General features: G+C 38.8%; 1 protein-coding gene across 12 annotated transcripts in view; it reads right to left on the bottom strand.

Annotated features, from left to right (window-relative positions):
• LOC124145761 (RIMS-binding protein 2-like) overlaps positions 1–23,516 on the bottom strand; it is a 322,306-nt gene that overhangs the window by 223,889 nt on the left and 74,901 nt on the right. For all 12 annotated transcript variants that reach the window (XM_046515668.2, XM_046515666.2, XM_046515665.2 and 9 more), the window contains 4 exons: positions 22,568–22,687; positions 17,615–17,746; positions 15,431–15,616; positions 6,748–6,855 (listed from right to left, as the gene is read on the bottom strand). In XM_046515668.2, coding sequence (XP_046371624.2) covers positions 6,748–6,855; positions 15,431–15,616; positions 17,615–17,746; positions 22,568–22,687 — 546 coding nt within the window. The remainder of the gene's footprint in view (positions 1–6,747; positions 6,856–15,430; positions 15,617–17,614; positions 17,747–22,567; positions 22,688–23,516) is intronic.

Below are 23,516 nucleotides of genomic sequence, written 5' to 3' on the forward strand. Positions count from 1 at the left end.
CATTTGAATATAATAGTTCTTATGAAATGATAGTTTCAAATACATTTCTTCCGATCGTTACGTCAAAATTCTTTGCAGTTGTATTATTGTGTATTTTGTAACCGAATCACCCGTCGATTGGTAGAAAACGTGTGTTCAATTTAAGGGAGAATATGCATGGCTATCTTAACTTCTGCATGTAACACAATGCCAAGCAGAACAGGATATACAATCTAAATGATAATAGATCATGTCTACTAATATTATATCTCAAATTTCAAAAATTATATTAACCAATTTAAGTTTGTTGTCACCTGAATTCCCAGAAGGGATGCAATGTAGTTTTAACGTGCGTAACATTATGTTGACCGAAAGAGCTCGGTCACCCCAGCAAGTCGTGTACACGCTAATCCACAACAAAAACATATGTCAGTCTGGCTAAACCTTTTTATTTTATATCGTTTGGTATGATATCAGTCTCAGGTTGAATAACTGGCAAGTACTTTCTCAAAAATGTCCAGTTAGCAAATTTTAAGATGCTCATTTTTTGCCTTTTGAAATCAAAACTTTTCAGTCCCAACCAGATAAATCCGGCCACAGACCGGTTTCCGGAGCCCTTGTTTGCATTATGTAAGAAGGGCGTCTGTTTTATATCAATAACAATCATATCTTTTGTGGGGTCATTGACCCTCTTGAACCTTTCCGTTGAGTTAAATCTATCTGACATTCTACGGCTGCTGCGGTCCATCAAGTCAAGGTTTATATGCTGAGGATGAAAAGTAGGCAGTAAATACTATGCTTGTATCTTGCCCGTGTCACCTGTCACACTGATTGGGCTGCTTACATAATGAATTTTTCATTGAATTTTATCTGCGGGCAACTTCATGAAATATTGCCGAATAATCAATTTGTTGTCGAGCCCCAGGAATAAAATGTAGCAATAAATTGCGTTTATTATTGAAATAGGAGCAGGTTCCGTCAGATGTTATATGGCTGTACAAGGGATATTAACGATAATCAATTTCATCTTCATTTGAAAGATACGTCTGGCTTTGATTAAGTGATTTTATGTCTGAACCAGGGCAATTGTGAATTATGTGCTGGATGGTTTGGTTTAATTGAATTTGTATCTTGCATATGGGGGAGGTCTCCAGACTGCTATATTAAGATGATTTTTACAATTACGTGATTGATTTTACTCATCTGTTTTATGTGAGTGAGGAGTCATTGTTTTACATTGAGTATGGCTAACTTGTTTATTTAGTACTTGTTATCTTGTCATAGCCTTAAAACTAAACTCACTCACTCACTTACTCACTCACCCAATCACTCACTCACCCAATCACTCACTCACCCAATCACTCTCACCCAATCACTCACTCACTCACTCACATGCCCACCCATGTGCACACCAAAGCATACGTTTCTTTTGTTTGTTTGTTCTTTAACGCCACTTGGCCATATTCCAGCTATATGACGGTGGTTTGTAAATAATCGAGTCTGGATCAAACAATCCAGTGATTGACACCATGAGTATTGATCCACACAATTGGGATACGATGACATACATCAACCAAGTCAGTGAGCCTAACCACCTTATCCTGTTTGTCGCCTCTTACAACAAGCATAGTCACCTTTTACTGCAAGAATGGGTTGCTGAAGACCTATTCTACCCGAAATCTTCAAGGGTCCAGTTAATAACGAGTTTTATCATGTAATGGTTAGGTTTTTCGGCAGGATAAAGCCAACGGATAAAAACGATATCCGTTGTGGTCATATGCGGATAGAGATGCAAATATCAAAGGTCAAGTAGGGACTACTTTCAGTTTTTATAAACAAACATGGCGTCACACTTGTCATTCGGCGATCGAGTCAGAATTAACCATCGTGAATCTGGATAAACTACAGGGATAATTGCTAAATCAGTGTCGAACTGAGACGTAACTAAGGCATTTCATAAGTTTTGGCAACTTAGGAGATATACATTTTGAAACAATTTTGCGAGGGCACTAGGCCTAGCCAAGCGGGATCTGTAGCCATATCTGTGCTTTTAGACCTCTGCGGCTTGAAACCTTTTCCACAAATAACAATAGTTTAGGCGAAATATGTATGAATTTTTACTTGTTTCGTTTTGGCGCTGTGTGTACATCTGACTGCACTTCTTTACGTTATGACAGAACAGGCCGACTGTCAACAACGTCTGAATGTGGCCGTGACGTCTTATAGACTAGGGTTAGAGTAGCTTCCCTTTGACAAAGGGCAGTTACTCTAGCCGACAGACCGATGGATTGCCGCGAAAGGCAGGTAAAAACAATGGTTGTTTTGCGTATATGTTGCTTCGCCAATGTATGAGAAACAGATTTCAGTTGGAACTATATTGGCTACTGTCACTGTCCGACTGACACATCACTTACCCTCTGATGTAATAAATATTAATGCGAGCATTCCAGGAAAACTCGCAATGTTTAGGTAATGTTTGTGAGTGAGGGGAAGCGATTTTCAAGCACGGAATTGAAGAATGACATTGTATGATAAAGAGGTTATCACGCGAGTGTGTTTGGGGATGGTTAATATCCCGCATTAGGAATAAACATTGTATTTAGCGAGCCTTGGCTCGCTAAATACAATGTTTATTCCTAATGCCGGATATTTACCATCCCCAAACACACTCGCATGATGACCTTTTTATATTGTCAACAGTTTTCAAACTTGGGTGCATCCTACTCGCACTTGATGGGGAAATAAAATCATTCTGACCCTATCTTAAAATCAGTACAACACACTCATTCAGTAATATTCAGTAATCTCCATTGTCTATTTATTTCATTTAATTCAGAGCCGCAACAGGTTCAAAGTCAATCCCTTATCATATTTGAACATTCAAACTTTTATGACCCTCACCTTAATGAACTTACATTATCTAAATCTTAAAAAACAACATTATCTTTGAACTATTTTTATGACCAGATAACACAAACTAATGTCATTATCTTTGAAGATAATTTGGGGAAACGCCTTATCTGAAATCATCCTCACAGTGTTGATTGTTTGTATCTCGCGCATTAATCACAAAGCTCGTCCTATATTCTGAGATATAATAACATCAGCTGAAAATTTCAAAAGGAAAAAAAATATTCTGCCCAGGAAACACAATATGCTTTCATCTCAACTCATTCTATTAAAAGTTTTGTTAAATCTAATTTGATGCAGATTAATTTCAGATCTTAATATATCTGCTGATTAATGATCTTAAATAATTCTGCCATTAATTCAAGCATACTGAACATATTCATACCAACATGATGACCTACATGGAATAACGGGTGACCCTCAGGGATAACCCAAAGGACAGACCTCACAGAGATCTCCAGACAGGGAGCCTCAGGGAGAACCCAAAAGACAGACCTCATGGAGATCTCCAGACAGGGAGCCTCAGGGATAACCCAAAGGACAGACCTCACGGAGATCTCCAAACAGTGAGCCTCAGGGAGAACCCAAAGGATAGACCTCACGGAGATCTCCAGACAGGGAGCCTCAGGGATAACCCAAAGGATAGACCTCACGGAGATCTACAAACAGTGAGCCTCAGGGAGAACCCAAAGGAAAGACCTCACAAAGATCTCCAAACAGTGAGCCTCAGGGATAACCCAAAGGATAGACCTCACAGAGATCTCCAGACAGGGAGCCTCAGGGATAACCCAAAGGATAGACCTCACAGATACCGTATATGACCGCGGATAAGCCGACCCCGTAGATAAGCCGAGGTGTTAATTTGACCATTGAAATACGAAAGAAAATGATATGACCCGCAGATAAGCCGAATCAGGAATTGAAAGACAAAAAACACTGCGAAGTCGGACTGAAAGACATGTGCCGGTACTCGCAGATATTCAAAAATATAAGATGAAAAACGTTATAATTATATTGAAAAAGTCATTATTATTTCTAATAAAGATTTAACAAACCAGTCATCCACTTTCATAATGTGGGAAGCTGTTTCTCGTTGTTTTTTTTAATCTCATAATGATCGTTATATGTTGACATCAACAACCAAGCGCCATATTGTGAGTTGGTGTATATAGAATTATGAACCCGTGAGAAAATATATCAGCTGGAGCGAAGACTCGCAGTTTGAATTCAGCATCGTCACCAATTGAATTAAATAAACTATCATACTATGAACACATTGAATGACCATCACTTACTCACAGGCTTTTCCAGTTTATAAAACTAATCTCTCGAAAACAAAGGAATTAAGCCCCTACTCCCAACACGATCGCTAAGCACCCACAACTTGAAAATGTTTGTGTAAACAACCTGACAATACCAATCGGCCCGTTATTATCAATGCTCATTTCCTTGTGTACCGTGTTGCTTTAAACAACAGGAAGCAATCACAGTGGTCACCGTTTGTGACGTCACAGGAAACAGCTGATCACATGTTTTTGCAAATGGCGAACGGAATAACTCGCCGATACAGTTGTTTATTTGCCTCTTTCAATAAAGGTAGACACTTGTTCACTATCAATTTATGAACTTTGCAAAACGTACGTAATAGCTATTGGCGATTTTATCTGGGGATTATATATTATAGCTGTGAATTACATATATTGTTACATGTAAAGATTGTGGAGTTTACGAAGAACGATAAACTTTGAACATTCAATTGAAAACTTATTATCGGAAGTAGTAACATGCATAACATTTTTTTAATAATGACAACATTGGTGTATAATAATAACTTTATTGATAATTTATAACAATAATGGCTCTAGTCGTGGCAACTTCCAAACTTTCGGGAAGTTGTAATCTATCGGACCGTCATTCAGGCGATGTTTCTGACAGATCACGCTCTGAAAAATACTATCATGAAAGTGTATCCCGTGGATAAGCCGACCCCTTTCTACAGAATCTTTTTTCTGGTCCTCAGTATCTCCAGACAGGGAGCCCAAGGGACTGAAGTTATAGATACGATGACATGCATCAACCAAGACAGTGAGTCCCGTTAATCGCCCCTTCTGGCTTGCATGGGTTGTTGGTGATCAATTCCATCAGTTCCATCACGGCGTGTCAGATTATTGTGGAAGGAAAGCCTGTAGTGATAGACATTTACCACTTTTGAGAAACCCACGAGCACAGGTATGGTGCTGACAAACCTAGAAACATAATCGGGCCAAACTGGAATTCAAATTCACGATCATAGGTTTCTGGTGTGCCCAAGGGAGACAAGGGAGATGTCTACCCGTTCCCCAACCTTACATTTGAAAATGATCTCGTCTATCTCCTTCAACTTCCTGACAACTTTCCCAGAATTCCACTAAAGCGAGCAAATGACAGACAGGTGATGTCAAAACCAATTTTTGCGATAGTTAAAATATATTGTTCCACTAGTCGCATTATCGCTGTAAGAAGTCAACTCAACTCAAGAAATCAATTAGACACCAACTACGGTCGCTAAAGTCACAAACAGTTGCTGTAAAACACCGCCCACTCCCTCATTTTAATCGTGAGATTGTGAGAGAAGCTTCTTCGATTTCCCCACCTTCATGCATGAGAACCATTAAGCTGCTGATGACCGTCCATCAGTATTTGAAAGCACACTTTAGTCTCAACTCCTGGGTAATTAGCCCCCTGCAAGCACCTGCCCCATTTTCACCTGCTCCTTTGGGATGAATCATTTATTTTAACTGATGCTAAGTCTTAATTATTCAAGTTTGAAGATCCACTGATGGTTCACTGGTCCTTGAAACTAACAATGACATAAGGATCTGATTGACAGATTTACATTTTTCTTCCTGACACAATAACGTGAACAAGGACGTAGTGTAATCCGATTGTTGCAGCTTACAGCATAAATCTCTCAAAAGCTAAAATGTGTTCACCCAAACACAGTCAGTATCAGGATGTTGCACATCTTCCCGAAGCAAGGGAGTTAACTGACTGTTAACGTCCAGTTTCCACCCTTCCCAAACTAGGCTCCAATTATGGAGTTCTGTTTTGGCTCGACTAACAAGTCTATGCATAGTCCAATCAAAATGGCATAACAAAATCAACATATGGTTCGTAAACACCACGGATTTCAAATCGCAAATTTTGTTCTTTGTGTCTGGGTGATCATCCATTGTGTCCGGGTGATCGTCCATTGTGTCCGGTTGATCATCCATTGTGTCCGGGTGATCATCCATTGTGTCACGGTGATCATCCATTGTGTCAGGGTGATCATACATTGTGTCACGGTGATCATCCATTGTGTCTGGGTGATCATCCATTGTGTCACGGTGATCATCCATTGTGTCAGGGTGATCATCCATTGTGTCAGGGTGATCATACATTGTATCCAGGTGATCATCCATTGTGTCCAGGTGATCATCCATTGTGTCCGGGTGATCATCCATTGTGTCCGGTGATCATCCATTGACTGTGGGTGATCATCCATTGTGTCAGGGTGATCACAGGGTGATCATCCATTGTGTCAGGGTGACAATAAGATGAACAACAATTCTAACAAGCAGCTAGCCATTTTCAAGACAGCCAAACTCTCAGTAAAAATTCCATTTTCAATTACCATACACACAATTCCCTCAAGCGAGTCTCGGTAATCCTAACAAAATCAATGGAGAAATTAATCAGTGTGGTCAAGATAAAAAAAGGTTTCTTGAAATAAGTTTACACTGTCGGTTATCATGTGTTGCCAGATCCACCTGCTGAATGCATGTTAATAGATGGAGTCAACTCCCCTCCCCAAACAGAATATCAAATGTGACTTACCTCCCCTGGTTTAGTTTTAGCCACCTGGCGTTCGAGCTGGAGCCTCTCTTTGGCCGCTTGTTTGATGATCGTGACAAGCTCCTCTTTCTCTTCATATACTTGTGCATTCTGAAATTATTGTGTTCAGTTGAGCACCTAATGTTTGGTTTGGGTTGTTTGTTGTTTAACGCCGCACTCAGCAATATTCCAGCTGTATGACGGCGGTCTGTAAATAATCGAGTCTGGACCAGCCAATCCAGTGATTACCATCATGCGCATCGATCAACACATATGGGATCGATGACATGCATCTGAGCCTGACCACCCGATCCTATTAGTTGCCTTTTAGGACAAGCATAGTCGCCTTTTATGGCAAGCACAGCTTGTTGAAGACCTATTCTACCCCGGATCTTCACGGGTCGCTGTATGGGTATGATGACACACAATCATCCAAGACACTCAAGTCTGACCTCCCGATCCTTGAAGTTGCCTCTAACTGTGGACCTAGCCTATAACAGAATCCCCACAAAGGTCCTGGTGTTTTTAGATATATGTCATGTATTGCCATGGTGATTATTGCCATAGTAATAGTACCAGCTAGCACGCGGTATGATGTCAGGACGGACCACATGTACTGGTGCCGTGATAAGAATATATCCATGATCGTATCCCCAAGCCTTCTTGGTTTATAGATACACAGATAGATCCCAATATGATTTGTTTGTTTGTTTGTTTGTTCTTTAACACCACACTCAGCAATATTGAGCCATATGACGGCGGTCTGTAAATAATTGAGTCTGGACCAGACAGTCCAGTGATTGATATCATGAGCATCGATCCACACAATTGGGTTTGATGACATGCATCAACCAAGTCAGCAAGCCTGACCACCCGATACCGTTATTTGCCTCTTACAACAAGCATAGTCGCCTTTTAGGACAAGCATGGGTTGCTGAAGACCTGTTCTACCCCGGATTTTCATGGGTCGTTCCCAATATGAGAAAAACAAGAAATACATTACAATATACAAACCATTAAGAATGGCTTAAATTAGTCAAATAAAGTATGAAAGAACCTAAAGATAATGGTCTAGTGGATAGAGCGTCTGCCCAGAGAGTCAGATATGTCGGTGGTTCGATGCCCTGGCCGTTTCATACCAAAAGAAGTCAAAACACGGATCTTGTTATCCTGCTTGGCACTTGGCTTTAAGGACTGGTCGGCTCAGAGTCAGTATACTGTGTCTGAATGGGGTATTCACATTAAACTGTGGCATGGTATCTCAGTGGCATAGCGCTGTATTTAAGACCGGCGTTAGTCCAGACAAGAACAAGCAGACAACCCCCAGTCAACCCCACCCCTCACACACATGCACTCAAGTGCATAATAAGTGCAATAATCTTGAACGCGACGTCTAACCCCATTTCACCTCACCGTCCCAGAGCCGATATACTAAATGCATAGTTTTCCTCATCGAGACTTTAACAAGCTTATTGTAACCTCAACCACAGACAAACAAAATCAATTCTCTTCTCATTCAAAGATTCCCATGAAACTGGAGAGATAAGAGAGTTATTTTCTCATCAAATGCTACACTAATTCAATCAAACAGCTTACATCAAAGGTAATTCATGATTCATGGAAATTTCTGGCAATTCATGGAGCACTGAGTGCGATTTATATAATATTTATCGGATCACAGACTGAATATGCTTGTTTAGTTTCCAATGGCTGTATAACCAACTGAATGAGACAATAAAACACCAGCTGGAAACAGCATTGAGTTTTTGAAACAGGTTTACCACTGTATTCTATCATTAATCTATAAATTGAGTGAGTGAGTGAGTGAGTTGGGTTTTACGCCGCTTTTAACAATATTCCAGTTATATCGTGGCGTGTCAGCTTAATGTGGGAGGAAAGCCCAAAGTGATGCAGGTCTCAGACGTTTACTACTTCGGTGAAACCCACGAGCACGGGTATGGTGCTGACAAACCTAGAAACATAATCGGGGCGAACCAGGATTCGAACCCACAATCATAGGTTTCTGGCGTGTCCAAGGGAGGCAACTTTGCACAGCAAATCGCAGCACCTTAGACGACTCGGCCACCCGTGCCCCCTATCTATAATTCGAAAGCCACCTTATTGGAACAAGAGAAAGCACATACCGTTTGTCTTTTTTACAAAATATTATCATGAAATAGAGTCAAACTACCGTATTCGACGTAATAGGCGCCCCCTCTAATAAGCGCCAACGGCGATATTTGCTAATATATTGGCGAATGAACAAACCCAATTAGCACCCCTTCCGATTGATCAATGTACACAAGACTTATAATACGCACTCGTGTGTTATATGCACCCTTAATTATGGGCAAATAAATTCTGGAAAAATATATGGTGTATATAAACATTTCAGGCTGTCAGCATAAACCACGAAATTTATCTTTTAACTCAAAATAATATTCTAATAAGAGCCCCCTAATTCTAATTTTGAGAGCGCCCTGGGTGCTTATTACGTCGAATACGGTAATTTGATTTAGTACCATACTTTCTATTGTTAAATCTTTTAACATTTTCTCAAAAGACTTTCGGATGCCATACTTATATTCTTCTCATCTTCAACAACAAAGAGGAATTAATCATATACTTAACTACAGAACACTGCACCAATTACAGTGATTAAATTCACTATCAATCAAAAGATACATTTTTTTTTAACTTATGACAGAGTTACCTCCTCTTGCAATATGGCCAAAATGACACTATTGTTTTCAGGCTAAGATCTGGTAACAAGTACATAAAACATAGAGTATTTTCTTCTTCCTGTAAAAAAATTTAATCTGGTCTCATGAGCCAATAACTTTTACATCTTCTACTGGATGCAGTACACATGAAAGTATTATTGTTAATTCCTGATGCGAGAATTCAGGGATTTTGTTTGACCGACGATTTCTTTGTCGTACACAGACGACCACATTGCAATCCATTCCAGATTGATCAATATTTAGCCTACAAAACTTTTTTTCAATATATATATTTGGTAACCTGATCTTTACCTATAAAGGAGTGAGTGAGTGAGTGAGTTTTGGCTTTAAGCCGCTTTTAGCAATATTCCAGCAATATCACGGCTGGGGACACCAGAAAAGGTCTTCACACATTGTACCCATGTCGGGATTCAAACCTGGGTCTTTGGCGTGACGAGCGAACGCTTTAACCACTAGGCTACCCGACCGCCCCTTTACTTATAAAGTAAGATATACCACACGTGCATGGCCCCCTGGGGACTCAGGGTTAGATAGTGTCCCCTGCAACGTTTGCTCATCATACAAAGATTTTTGTTTTGCTTGTTTGTTGTTTAACGCAGCACACACCAATATTCCAGTCTTGAATAGGGGCGGTCTGGTAGCCTAGTGGTTAAAGCGTTCGCTCGTCACGCTGAAGACCCGGGTTCGATTCCCGACATGGGTACAATGTGTGAAGCCCATTTCAGGTGTCCCCCGCTGTGATGTTGCTGGAATATTGCTTAAAGCGGCGTAAAACCATACTCACTCACTCTCTCACTCAGTCTTGAATAATAGAGTCTTGACCAGACAATCCAGTGATTGAGCATCAACCCACACAATTGGGATAGGATGACATGCATCCACCAAGTCAGCAAGCCTGACCACCTGATCCCGTAAGTTGCCTCTTACGACAAGCATAGTCGCCTATTACAGCAAGCATGGGATGCTGAAGACCTATTCTACCCTGGATCTTCGCGGGATACGATGACATGCATCAACCAAGTCAGCAAGCCTGACCACCCGATCCCGTTAATCACCTCATACGACAAGCAATGTCACCTTTTGTGGCAAGCATTGGTTGCTGTTGACCTAATACACCCCGGGTCTTCATACAAGGAACCCAAATGAATAAAGTGGTCGGGTCAGCGAGTTGGTTGATTGCCACCAAATCCAGATAGCGTACCATATTGCTCATACTATTAAACACTACTTCGTCTGGTCCGGACAGACTGCCATAATATTGCTGGAATGCTGGAGTGCTGTGTAAAACCATCAATCATGCAGCTTGTCCTTGATCTTTTCTATAGTCACAACATGGCTGTTTCCTCTGCATATCAGAAAGAACATCTATGTAATGTGATAGCTGGAGACCACATCCTTCAGTATACCCCTACCCAAACTAATCGAAGGCTATGCATATCTGAAACTCTTACTCAGGCCTGCGATTTAGCATTGTCGATTGCCTATTGATTTCCCTGATCGGCCAATGTCTTGTGAAATCAGCGTAGTTACACAGAAATGCACTCTGTGGCCAACTAGGTGTATCATTATTGTTTATAGCTATTCATACTACTACTCCTATTCACACCACTATTCGGGCCATTTGGTAGCCTTGTGGTTAAAGCATTCACTTGTCATGCTGAAGGTCCGGGTTTGATTCCCAACATGGAAGAGTGTGTGCACTGCCATGATATTGCTGGAATATTTCTAAAAGGGACATAAAACCCTACTCAATCACACTACTATTCATATTACTATTAACACTATTTGTATTACAATTCACACTACTATTTGCATTACTATTCATATTACTGTTCCCATTACCAGTCACAATACCATTTGCATTACTATTTGTATGACTATTCACACTACCATTTGCATTACTATTCACACTATTTGTATTACTATTCACACTACTATTTGCATTACTATTCACACTATTTGTATTACTATTCACACTACCATTTGCATTACTATTCACATTTCTATTTGTATTTTTACTATTCACACTACTATTTGTATTACTATTCACATTACTATTTGTATTACTATTCACACACTACCATTTGCATTACTATTCACATTTCTATTTGCATTTTTACCATTTGCATTACTATTTGTATTACTATTCACACTACTATTTGTATTACTATTCACACTACCATTTGCATTACTATTTGTATTACTATTCACACTACCATTTGCATTACTATTCACACTATTTGTATTACTATTCACACTACTATTTGCATTACTATTCACATTACCATTTGCATTACTATTCACATTTCTATTTGTATTTTTACTATTCACACTACTACTTGTATTACTATTCACACTACTATTTGCATTACTATTCACATTTCTATTTGTATTTTTACTATTCACACTACTATTTGTATTACTATTCACACTACTATTTGCATTACTATTCATACTAGTATTCACATTTTTATTCATATTACTATTGACACTACTATAAGCATTACTTTTCGCACTACGATTCACATCACTTTTCACATAATTATGGCATTAAACCATCAAGAGGATAAGCTCGTGAGAGAGTGACGTTTGCCTCGATTTCCGTAGCACCAGCAATACTGTAGCAATTTGCAGCAAGATCATTTAAAATTTTACTGCAAGGCCAGTACAATACAGCTTTTAGTTTTGCAGACAACTGTGTACAAGCCTCCCTAACTGAAAAGTATGAACTTGAAATGTTTGTGTTTTGTAATAATCTTTTTGAAACCTTTGTTTCAAGAGAAATTAACCTTGAAATTACCCTGACAACATTCCATATTCTTTTACAATTTTAATACATTTTTTTGGACAAATCAAGTGTCTATAAGTATAACACAGTTCAGATACATATGATATGAAAACACTAATGTACAAATGCAAATTCCATGCGTTCTCAATATCAAGGTATTCCGAACAGTGAGTACTGTATTTGCTGCATTAAATGCCCTGCTCCAATCATCTTCCCGAGGCAAGAGAGTTAACTGACTATAAAAGTTCAGTTTCCACCCTTGCCGAACTAGGCTGGTATTATGGAGTTAGATTTTGGCTGGACTAACGAGTCTATGCATAGTCCAATCAAAATTGCGCACCGAAATCGAAATCCGGTTCGTAAAGTGTCATGCAGATTTCGGTCGACTGCAGGATTTGCAAAGCATGTGCACCGCTAACTCGTTGTCAACAGATATTTTCTAAATCTTTTCCTGTTTTTAATCAAGGCGATTTGATCACGTGATTTGATGCACTTCGCGATGTAAGACTCGTTTTATCACAATATAGATCTTGATTATCGATTCAGATCGTCTTGACTGGGCGCCACCGTTTTGTTTGAAGCAAATGCAAGTGATAGGAGAGGTTGAATGTGATTGGTCAATAGGAGAGGCATAGAAAGGATATAACTTGTAATAGCCACTGGTGGCGCTACGATCAAGCCCAGGAATTCCAGCCTAGTTTGGCAAGGGTGGAAACTTGACTTTTAAAGTCAGTTAACTCTCTTGCCTCGGGAAGATGTGCTCCAATAAGCACCCCCTGAAAACTTCTAGATCAATCTGTAAGTGATCTTTAAAAGCACCCCTACTAAGAAATATCCATCACAGTCCAAATTTCCTTGTGTATAATGCAGATGCTTTACAGAAAACAGAAGTGCCAAAGGGGTATATTATTGCTAAAAAAATATTATCAAAAAAATCCATCAACGTTTGAACTAAATTTATTCACTACTACTCAATCTCTGACAACAAATTTAACTAAAAATAATAGGTTATAATAGGTGCCTCCACTTAAGCCAATTTTCTAAGTGTGCTTATTCCTGCGAAAACGGTATGTTGTATATGTTGTTAAACAGTGTGGAGGATCTTGTCCTTTTAATAGGAAATACTGTTTTTAATGACTAGATTCAAAACAGAAACATTTCACGACAATTTGTAAGCCGAGCTAATGTAGAATAGTTCTGATGTCTGATGAGGTTATTTTGGTCTTGCCAACTACCGTATTCGACATAATAAGTGCCCAGGGCGCTCTCAAAATTAGAAATAGGGGGCTCTTACTAGAATATAATTTTGGTGAGAAAAAGGAAGAGTTGAAAGATCGTAAATTTTCTTGGTTTATGCTGACAGCCTGAAATGATACAAAAGAAAAGTCGGTGCATATTATACACGACAGATATATTTTCCAGAATTTAATTGCCTATAATTAAGGTCGCATGTAACACACAAGTGCGTATTTTACACGAATAAACAAGTCTTGTGTACATTGATCGATTGGAAGTGGTGATAATTGGTATTGTTCACGAGCCAATATGTTAGCAAATATTAATGGGCGCTTATTACGTCAAATACGGTATTCCTCCAAAGGTCTTCTACATGTCCTAGAGTTGGCTTAATGGCAGTAGAAGAAAATACATTGCTTGAATTGATTTCTCAAGAGCTGTTTTAGTTGCGGTATCTACTTACTGTGGCCTTGAAGGCCAACATCACATGCAACACCATCAAAAGATGCTGTAATTTTATAGACAAATGAAATGTATGTAACAGCCAAAAACAGATGAGCGTTTCATCATTTGTTTTGCTTTCAATCTGGACAACCTATCAATAATCATATGGCTTTTACAGCTAAAGTAATCTACAAAATCAGTGCCTACCCACTTTTATGATTACAACCACAACCATTAGGTTAGTCTGTCTCACAGCCCCTGAATCAAACTATTTTTACTTCCACCCAGCCCTTACTGTAATGCTGTAACCCAAAATGAAGCAAGTCTAGGTTTTCCACAGGTTCTGAATCTCACATCTCACAGGGGATCCCTTTAAAGGAAGTTTTTGTTTCTATAGAAACATTTTTTTTAAGAGGCTAAGCACCAGTCCACCACGAGGCCATCCATATTGTTTGTGTTTGTTTGTTTGTTGTTAAACACCACACTCAGAAATATTCCAGCTATATGACGGCGGTCTGTAAATAATCGAGTCGGGACGAGACAAGCCAGTGATTGATATCATGAGCATCGATCCACGCAATTGGGATACGATGACATACATCAACCAAGTCAGAGAGCCTGACCACCCAATCCCTTTAGTCGCCTCTTACGACAAGCATGGGTTGTTGCAGACCCATATTGTTTATGTGATTCTCATCTCAATGGTCAGAGAGTCGTCTGCAGGATTTGCAGAGCATGGGTACCGTCAACTGTGCATTGACAGATATTTTCCAAATCTTTTCATGTTTTTAATCAAGGTGCTTAAATGAGGTAAGACCCTATTTATTACAAGATAGATCTTGATTATCAATCAGATCGTTTTGACTGGGGAAGGCCATCTTGTTTGAGTGAGTGAGTGAGTATGGTTTTACGCCGCTTTTAGCAATATTCCAGCAATATCACGGCAGGGGACACCAGAAATGGGCTTCACACATTGTACCCATGTCGGGAATTGAACCCGGGTCTTCGGCGAGACGAGCGAACGCTTTAACCACTAGGCTACCCCGACCGCCCCCCATCTTGTTTGAAGTCAATGCAAGTGATATGAGAGGTGGAATCTGATTGGTCAATATGTTGAACACGTAATAGCCTGGCGGCGCATCGATCGAGCCCATAAATTCCAGCCTAATTCGGCAAGGGTGGAAACTGGACTTTTATAGTCAGGTAACTCCCCTGCCTCGGGAATTGAGTGAGTGAGTGAGTGAGTTTTGGTTTTAAGCCGCTTTTAGCAATGTTCCAGCAATATCACGGCAGGGGACACCAGAAATGAGCTTCACACATTCCCTTGCCACAGAAAGATGGTGAGATTAAATAACGTTGCTTCCAATTTTTGTCATGAAACAGGATTGATTTCCCATAGCGGGATGATATATACTACTCAAAAGAAGATAGAGAACACCTACAGTTGGAAGGCTGTGTGTACAACTCCCCCTACCTCAGGTATAAGATAATCTCCGTTGCTGAGCTGATCGGCAAGCTCCTGACACTTTTTGCGTAGATCCTCGATCTCCCGATCTTTCGTCAACATGCTCTTGGTGTGTTCTGCAAGGTCTTTTGCTCTTTGTCGAGCAAAAAGTCGTTTGAGTTGGTCCGAATCGGGCAGACCTTCTTCCTTTGTTTTCTGTAATAAAACACAAACAGTTCTTCATATAATGGGAGAGTCACTAGATTTAGTCATAGACATCACATAAATGTGGCACAAAATGATGCAGGTCAGAAACATCGACCACATTTGAATAGGACAAGGTGACTCCAGAAAGTGGTCACATCTCAACAATTTTTGCTGAACAAATGTTTTTAAAGGATCATGAATATTTTGGGGGATAATTGTTACTGTAGTGAAGACTGAGCACACAAAAAAAAATATAATAAATATATATATAATAAAAATATCCCCAAAATTGTTCATCCTCCATAACTTTTTTGTTCAGCATACAATAACCAAGTATGATTACACAGTTATCTCCCTTAAATCCCAAACTGGGGTGAGTTGGGTTTTACACAACTGATGGTGATATACACTAACATCTAGTCTCTGAAATGAACATATTTTACAGGTAAACAGTTGTAACATTTTTGTTTTGAAATATAATATAAAGGAGGCCAGAGACTCTTCATTTGACAGTGCAGTCATCTAGACTTGCCAAATATCATAGGCTTGCATGGGCTGTATTGGAGATATTTGTTTCAGGGTCTGTATGACAGTTGAATAGCGATATTCCAACCATATGAAGGTGGAGGCCGTTAGAAATGGGCTTCACACTTTGTACCCACATGGGGCATCAAATCAGGACCTTGAGCACGAACCGCGAACTTTAACCACCACGCCACCCCTCCCCTTACTCCCTAGCAAGTCTATGCATAGTCCAATCAAAACTTGCATAACGAAATCGACATCTGGTTCATAAACTGCCATGCAGATTTCTGTCGATTGCAGGTTTTGCAAAGCAAGTACTGCCAACTCGGCGATATTTTTCAATTTTTTTCATGTTTTTAATCAAGGTGCTCACGTGATTTGATGCACTTCGCGAAGTAAGACCCGTTTTATCACAACGTACATTTTCACTATCAATTAGTTCATTTTGACTGGGCGCCATTTTGTTTGAAGCTTATGCAAGTGATATGAGAGGTGGATGGAATCTGATTGGTCAATAGGAGGGACAGAGAAGGAACAAAACTTGTAACAACCACAGGGGGGGCTACGATCGACCCCAGTATTCCAGCCTAGCTCGGCAAAGGTGGAAACTGGACTTTTACAGTCAGTTAACTCCCTTGCCTCGGGAAGACGCCAGTTGTTGATAGTCAGACAACAATGTGATGCTGAGGGCCTATTCTGTCCCAGAATCTCCACATCAGACATTATCTCACCTATTGCAATGTCTAAAATGTTATACAGCACAAATCACACAAATACTGTCAGGTCTCAACAGGAAATTGTCCTCCAAGTTGTCTCCCCTTTATCTGCCCTTCACCTTACACCTAATACCCATTTTAGCTATTGTCTTTTAGGTGGGTGAGTTGGGTTTAACGCTGCTTTTAACAGTATTCCAGTTATATCACGGTGTGTCAGCTTAATGTGGGAGGAAAGCCCAAAGTGATGCGGGTCTCAGATGTTTACCACTTCGGTGAAACCCACGATCACGGGTATGGTCCTGACAAACCTAGAAACATAATTGGGGCGAACCAGGATTCGAACCCAAAATCATGGGTTTCTGGCGTGTCCAAGGGATGTGACATTGCACAGTGAATCGCAGCGCATTTGACAACTGGGCCACCCGTGCCCCCGAATTAGAATCTAAAATAGTGATTATAGTCACACAGCGAATCGCCCCCCTGTCTTTTAGGACTTGACTTCGAGGAACAACATAATAATTATCAAAAATAATTTCAGATAATTTGTGCCAATACAGATTCGAAAGCACCATAGATACAGATAAAAAAGATACATAAAAGACAAGGACATTTTAAAGGTGGATCAGATGCCCAGTACATTTTTATGGCTTTGTTGACCTTTCAGTGAGTCGATCGTCTTCTTTATGGCTGGAAAATGTAGGCGCAGAAAATGAATAAGATGGAAATAAGTCTCTCAAATACAAATTAAAACTATTATTATTCTAACCTTTGTATTTTCTTGCTGTAAATGTTTCGCCTTCTCCTCCAGCCTCCGTGCAATGGCTGCCAGCTCAGCATTGCGTTTCTTGAGGGCCTTGATCTTTTCTTCCAGTGGTTTGTGGTCATCTTTCTGTTTTCTCTGAAACAGATCAGGAAGTTTACTCAATAAAAAAGTGTCATGTATTCACGTCAGGAATAGTTTCTATGGTAAAGCAATTAGTTTGGGATTTGTTGGATCACAGATATTTTACATCAATGTCAGAAGTTGGGATAAGGGAATAAGGTCTTTTTTTCAAGAGTTGACATCAGTTTATTCTTTTCTCAAAATGGATCACGGAATGTTTTTACAAATATTACCTGTAGGATGAAAAAAAGTCTTATAGATAATTTTACTAAAACAAGTTTTTTCCAAATAATTTTGGTCAAATTTTTTGATGAAAAATGCATTTGTGCAGTTTTGTCTAAAAATATTGAAACAAATTTTAGACGAAACTGCACAAATGAAATTTTTCGAACTTTTTTATGTTATGTTAGTTTCTATGGAAAATGAAAAAAAAGTGAAATTTTGAAAAATTTCAAAATAGCAAAAGGCACCAGATGAGCTGATCAGCAGTGCATATGAAAAACATTGAACAGTTTTCAAGTTAGGGCTCAGAATAGGACCCGAGCCAAAAAAATATGTCTCCCCTACCTTTGGGGGTGGGAGAAATAAAAAAGTTACATGGAGGGGAGGAAATAAAGGAGTTAATGAAAAAAATAGTGATAAGGGAAGCCTCAGTCATGAAAAATAAAATTGACCTTTGGTGAAGGTCATAACAAAAATGAGTGAGCCAGTGAGTACTTTGACGTTGCTTCTTGCGATATTCCAGCAATATCACAGCAATATTCCAGCAATATTCCAGCAATATCACAGCTATATTCCAGCAATATCACAGCAATATCCAGCAATATTTCAGCAATATCACAGCAATATTCCAGCAATATCACAGCTATATTCCAGCAATATTTCAGCAATATCACAGCAATATTCCAGCAATGTTCCAGCTATATTCCAGCAATATTTCAGCAATTTCACAGCAATATTCCAGCAATATTCCAGCAATATTCCAGCTATATTCCAGCAATATTTCAGCAATATTCCAGCAATATCACAGCAATATCACAGCTATATTCCAGCAATATTTCAGCAATATCACAGCAATATCACAGCTATATTCCAGCAATATTTCAGCAATTTCACAGCAATATTCCAGCAATATTCCAGCTATATTCCAGCAATATTTCAGCAATATCACAGCAATATTCCAGCAATATCACAGCAATATTCCAGCAATATCACAGCAATATTCCAGCAATATCACAGCAATATTTCAGCAATATCACAGCAATATTCCAGCAATATCACAGCAATATTCCAGCAATATTTCAGCAATATTACAGCAATATTCCAGCAATATCACAGCTATATTCCAGCAATATCACAGCAATATTCCAGCAATATTCCAGCAATATCACAGCAATATTCCAGCAATATCACAGCAATATCACAGCTATATTCCAGCAATATTTCAGCAATATCACAGCAATATTCCAGCAATATTTCAGCTATATTCCAGCTATATTCCAGCAATATCACAGCAATATTCCAGCAATATCACAGCAATATTCCAGCAATATCACAGCAATATCACAGCTATATTCCAGCAATATTTCAGCAATATCACAGCAATATCACAGCAATATTCCAGCAATATCACAGCAATATTCCAGCAATATCACAGCAATATTCAAGCAATATCACAGCAATATTTCAGCAATATTCTAGCAATATTCCAGCAATATTCCAGCAATATCACAGCAATATTCCAGCAATACCACAGCAATACTCCAGCAATAATCCAGCAATATCACAGCACAAGGACTGGGCTTCACACTTTGTACCTAGACCATGCTTGTCGTAAAAGGTGACTAACAGGATCGGGTGGTCAGACTCGCTGACTTGGTTGATGCATGTCATCGATCCCAATTGCGTGAATCGATGTTCATGATATTAATCACTGGATCGCTGGTCCAGACTGGATTATTTACAGACCGCCGTCATGGCTGGAATATTGCTGAGTGCGGCGTAAAACAACAAACCAAAACCAAAACTTTGTACCTAACTGGGTAATTGTCCTCTGGCCTTCAGTATGTTGAATGAATGCTTTAACCATTACAGTATTTTGATCACAAATGAAAAGTCATTTGTGTTTGTCAAGGGGTCATGACCCGGAACCATTGGTCATCTGAAGCACCGATTATGATTGTGATGCTTCTGAAGCAGGGTTCATGTCAAGGAATATTGAAGTCACTGTGGCTGTCAGAGGCCAATTACTTCAACATTCAATGCATGCGTTCCATGTAGGGTATTGTATCCTATGGCAGACTGGTCCCAGGGAAAAATCATCCCACAATATATTATTGTTACATTATTAAGAAACCAGTTTTGTAGGTCTTGTCCAGTATTCTGAAAACTGATTGCCTCGATATCAATAAATATGCAGTGATTTTACAGCCTCATCTTCAGTCAGTTTGTGATTAGATCATACAGAGTTATTTCCCTTGCTTCACCTAAACGCAGATCTTACTGAAAATGGAAGCCTATATAAAATTCTCCTCAACCTACGAGAACGTTCTTCAAAATGTCTCAAACTTATTTTCTCTAAAAATGACTATTTCATAAGTTTTCATATTTTCAAATATGATATAATGTACAATCTCAATATCCAGAGAAAATCACATCCATGGCAAAGTGGATAGAGCATCTACCCGGAGAGTGGTTGGTTGGTTTGTTGTTTAATGCCGCACTCAGCCATATTCCAGCTATATGACGGCAGTCTGTAAATAATAGAGTCTGAACCAGACAATCCAGTGATTGACATCATGAGCATCGATCCACGTAATTGAGATTGATGACATGCATCAACCAAGTCAGCGAGTCTGACCACCCGATCCCGTTAGTCGCCTTTTACGACAAGCATAGTCACCTTTTACGGCAAGCACGGGTTGCTGAAGGCCTATTCTACCCCGGAATCTTCATCATGGGAGTGGAAGGTAGGGGTTCGATCCCCAGTCATGACATACCAAAAGATATCAAAAGATGGTACTTGTTACCCTGCATTGCGCTCAGCATTAAGGGGCTAAAGCAAGGGCTGGTCGGCTCGAACTCAGGCCTTCAGCATAACGAGTGAACGCTTTAACCACTAGGCTACCCCACTGCTCCCTTAAATCCAAGGAGACACCAAACACAAGATACGCTAAGATTCAATATTTGAGATAATCGGATCCCCAAACAAAAACATAAAGTTCATTTACCTCAAAGTCGTACAAATTAACATCAATTTCAACCTTGACATCAACCATGAATACAATGATTTCTTGTAAAGCTTTTCAAAATTGAATTAAACTGATTTAAATTTGTTCCAGACCAATGATGGAAACAAAACAAACAAACCAAATTTCCAAAACAATAATTTAGAAATAATCAACCAAACATACATATTCTAAACCTAAAAGCCTAGACCAGTCAGGCAGTTAAATCTGACACAGTCCTTTGAAAGCATAACAATAGAAGAATGCTCATGGACAATAGAACATGGCCTTCTATTGAAAGGTGAAGCTATGCACTTCAGTCCCTTGATAGGTGTTTGTTCCCAAGCAAGCCAGCCACCACTAAGCCTTTCACCATGGTGCAGCAGAGAGAGGGTATTTTACACACACCAAAACACATGGATGAATTCGATGAAATAACCCAATTTTGTATAATCCTTCTAAAAGGGCAAGACTAGGTAAAACTTCTGCCCATCCCTGCTGGTAGAATAATTAAATAATCTATTAATTAGGGGGAAGGTGTCATAACCCAGTCAAAATTTGAAGCAGAGGTTACGGGTGTAAATCTTTCCCAAGATTAATCCTCACAGTTTTGAAATTAAAGTTTTAAAGAATACATAAACCTAAAGAATTTCAAAATTTCAAAACAAACACAGCATTTCTAAGTTCTTAACTTTTTACTTTACAATTTTGAGTAAGTTAACATTTTGCATTGTTTTGAAAATACATTTTTTGTTATATCTTTATATCAATGTTTTTGCAAAAATCTTTTGACTTTTGAAAACAGTAAGGATAGGTTCCTCTGTAAAACAAGCAAATATACTACTCAAGATAAGGTCAAGAACACTGATCCCTTCATACCACTAGTTACTGTATTCGACGTAATAAGCGCTCACGGCGATATTTGCTAATATTTTGGCTAGTGAACAAACCGTTTCAATTACCACCCCTTCCGATTGATCAATGTACACTTATTTATTAGTGTATAATACGCACTCGTGTGTTATATGCACCTATAATTATGGGTAATTAAAGTCTACAAAATATATCTGTCATGTATAATATGCACTGACTTTTCTTTTGTATCATTTCAGGCTGTCAGCATTAACCACGAAATTTACAATCTTTCAACTCTGTTTTTCTCTCACCAAAATTATATTCTAATAAGAGCCGCCTACTTCTAATTTTGAGAGCGCCCTGGGCGCTTATTACGTCAAATACAGTAATCTGTATTGCCATTACAGAGTAACTATAGTTTGAAAGAACAGAGTGTTCTTTAACTTCTGTTGAGTAGCATATACTGGTCTGACATAATAATCACTTAATTGATTAAGATTAAAGTGTTATGATAACTTTAGTTGTAAAACATTTTCAGTAAAGTAACTTCATAACTCAATGTAAGAATGTTAACATGTAGCAGATAAAACACATTTTTCTCTGTTATGGATTTGTTGCAAAAAGCAAATAATAAAAAATATATCTTGCATTTTACAATACTCTATGGATAACTGTTCTGAAACTCTCCACATCCGTAGTGCTGACAATCCATACAATGTGTTTGTTATCTCAGCTCCCTGGGAAGTATACTGACCAGTGTCTCGTTCTCTGTGCGGAGAAGAGTGATCCGTCTCTCCAACCTCTGTATCTGGCCTTGTAACTCAGTTACTTTCTTCTGTAATGACTTCTCCTTCTCTCGCTCTTCCCGCTTTGTCTGAAATCAGAATTGTCAGAATCTTTATGTCAGTGGATAGATGACAGAAAAGGCAAAACATCAAATCAAAGATTAAGAAAAGTTGAAGAACTTGATCAATTCCCAGCTGTTTTAAATATCTGAAAAAAACCCAGAGAGATAGTGTTCATCATATTCCAATGTATGCCACAACAATCATAATTATTTTTTTAATGAATGTATCAATACAAATTCACATATTTTCATCATAATTATCATCATTATTCATCATCAGCAACATCATTTGCAACAGTTTTCCCTTTCAACTGTCCCCCTGCAAAAATGTTAAACAAATTGCTTGTGTTAATTTCAGAATATTTTACAAATTTCCAAACAAACCAATCGTAATAACTGACAACTCACCCCAATTTGAATGTTTTCATAAAAGCTTCATAAGGGATTGCAAAAACAACAAACCTCATTGCTAGTTCTGTTTATGTGGCCAGACCACTTTTTTTTTTTTCAAAGTTTCACTTGGTCAAGAGGCATAAAAATATCATGGTTGATTTACAAAAAAAAAAGGTTCATAAAACAAAAATTCACCAAAAAGTATGTTTAAACTATGTATATCTTATTAATCATTAATCATTATTATTCCCATATGCAATATTTAACACACAATCCCAATAAACCCAGAAAAGCAATTAAAACAAATACAGCAAACTACGGTTACGAACACACTTAAAACAAACTGACCGATATAATGAACTTATTTTTTCGTCCTGGCCATGTGTTGCATACATGCTCTATATATGCTTATAACGAACTACGGTTATTACGAACTAAAATTAATGGTCCCTTGGAGTTCGTT

The sequence above is a fragment of the Haliotis rufescens genome, unplaced genomic scaffold, assembly GCF_023055435.1.
Source record: "Haliotis rufescens isolate VD_foot unplaced genomic scaffold, xgHalRufe1.0.p SCAF_21, whole genome shotgun sequence".
Lineage (NCBI taxonomy): Eukaryota > Metazoa > Mollusca > Gastropoda > Lepetellida > Haliotidae > Haliotis > Haliotis rufescens.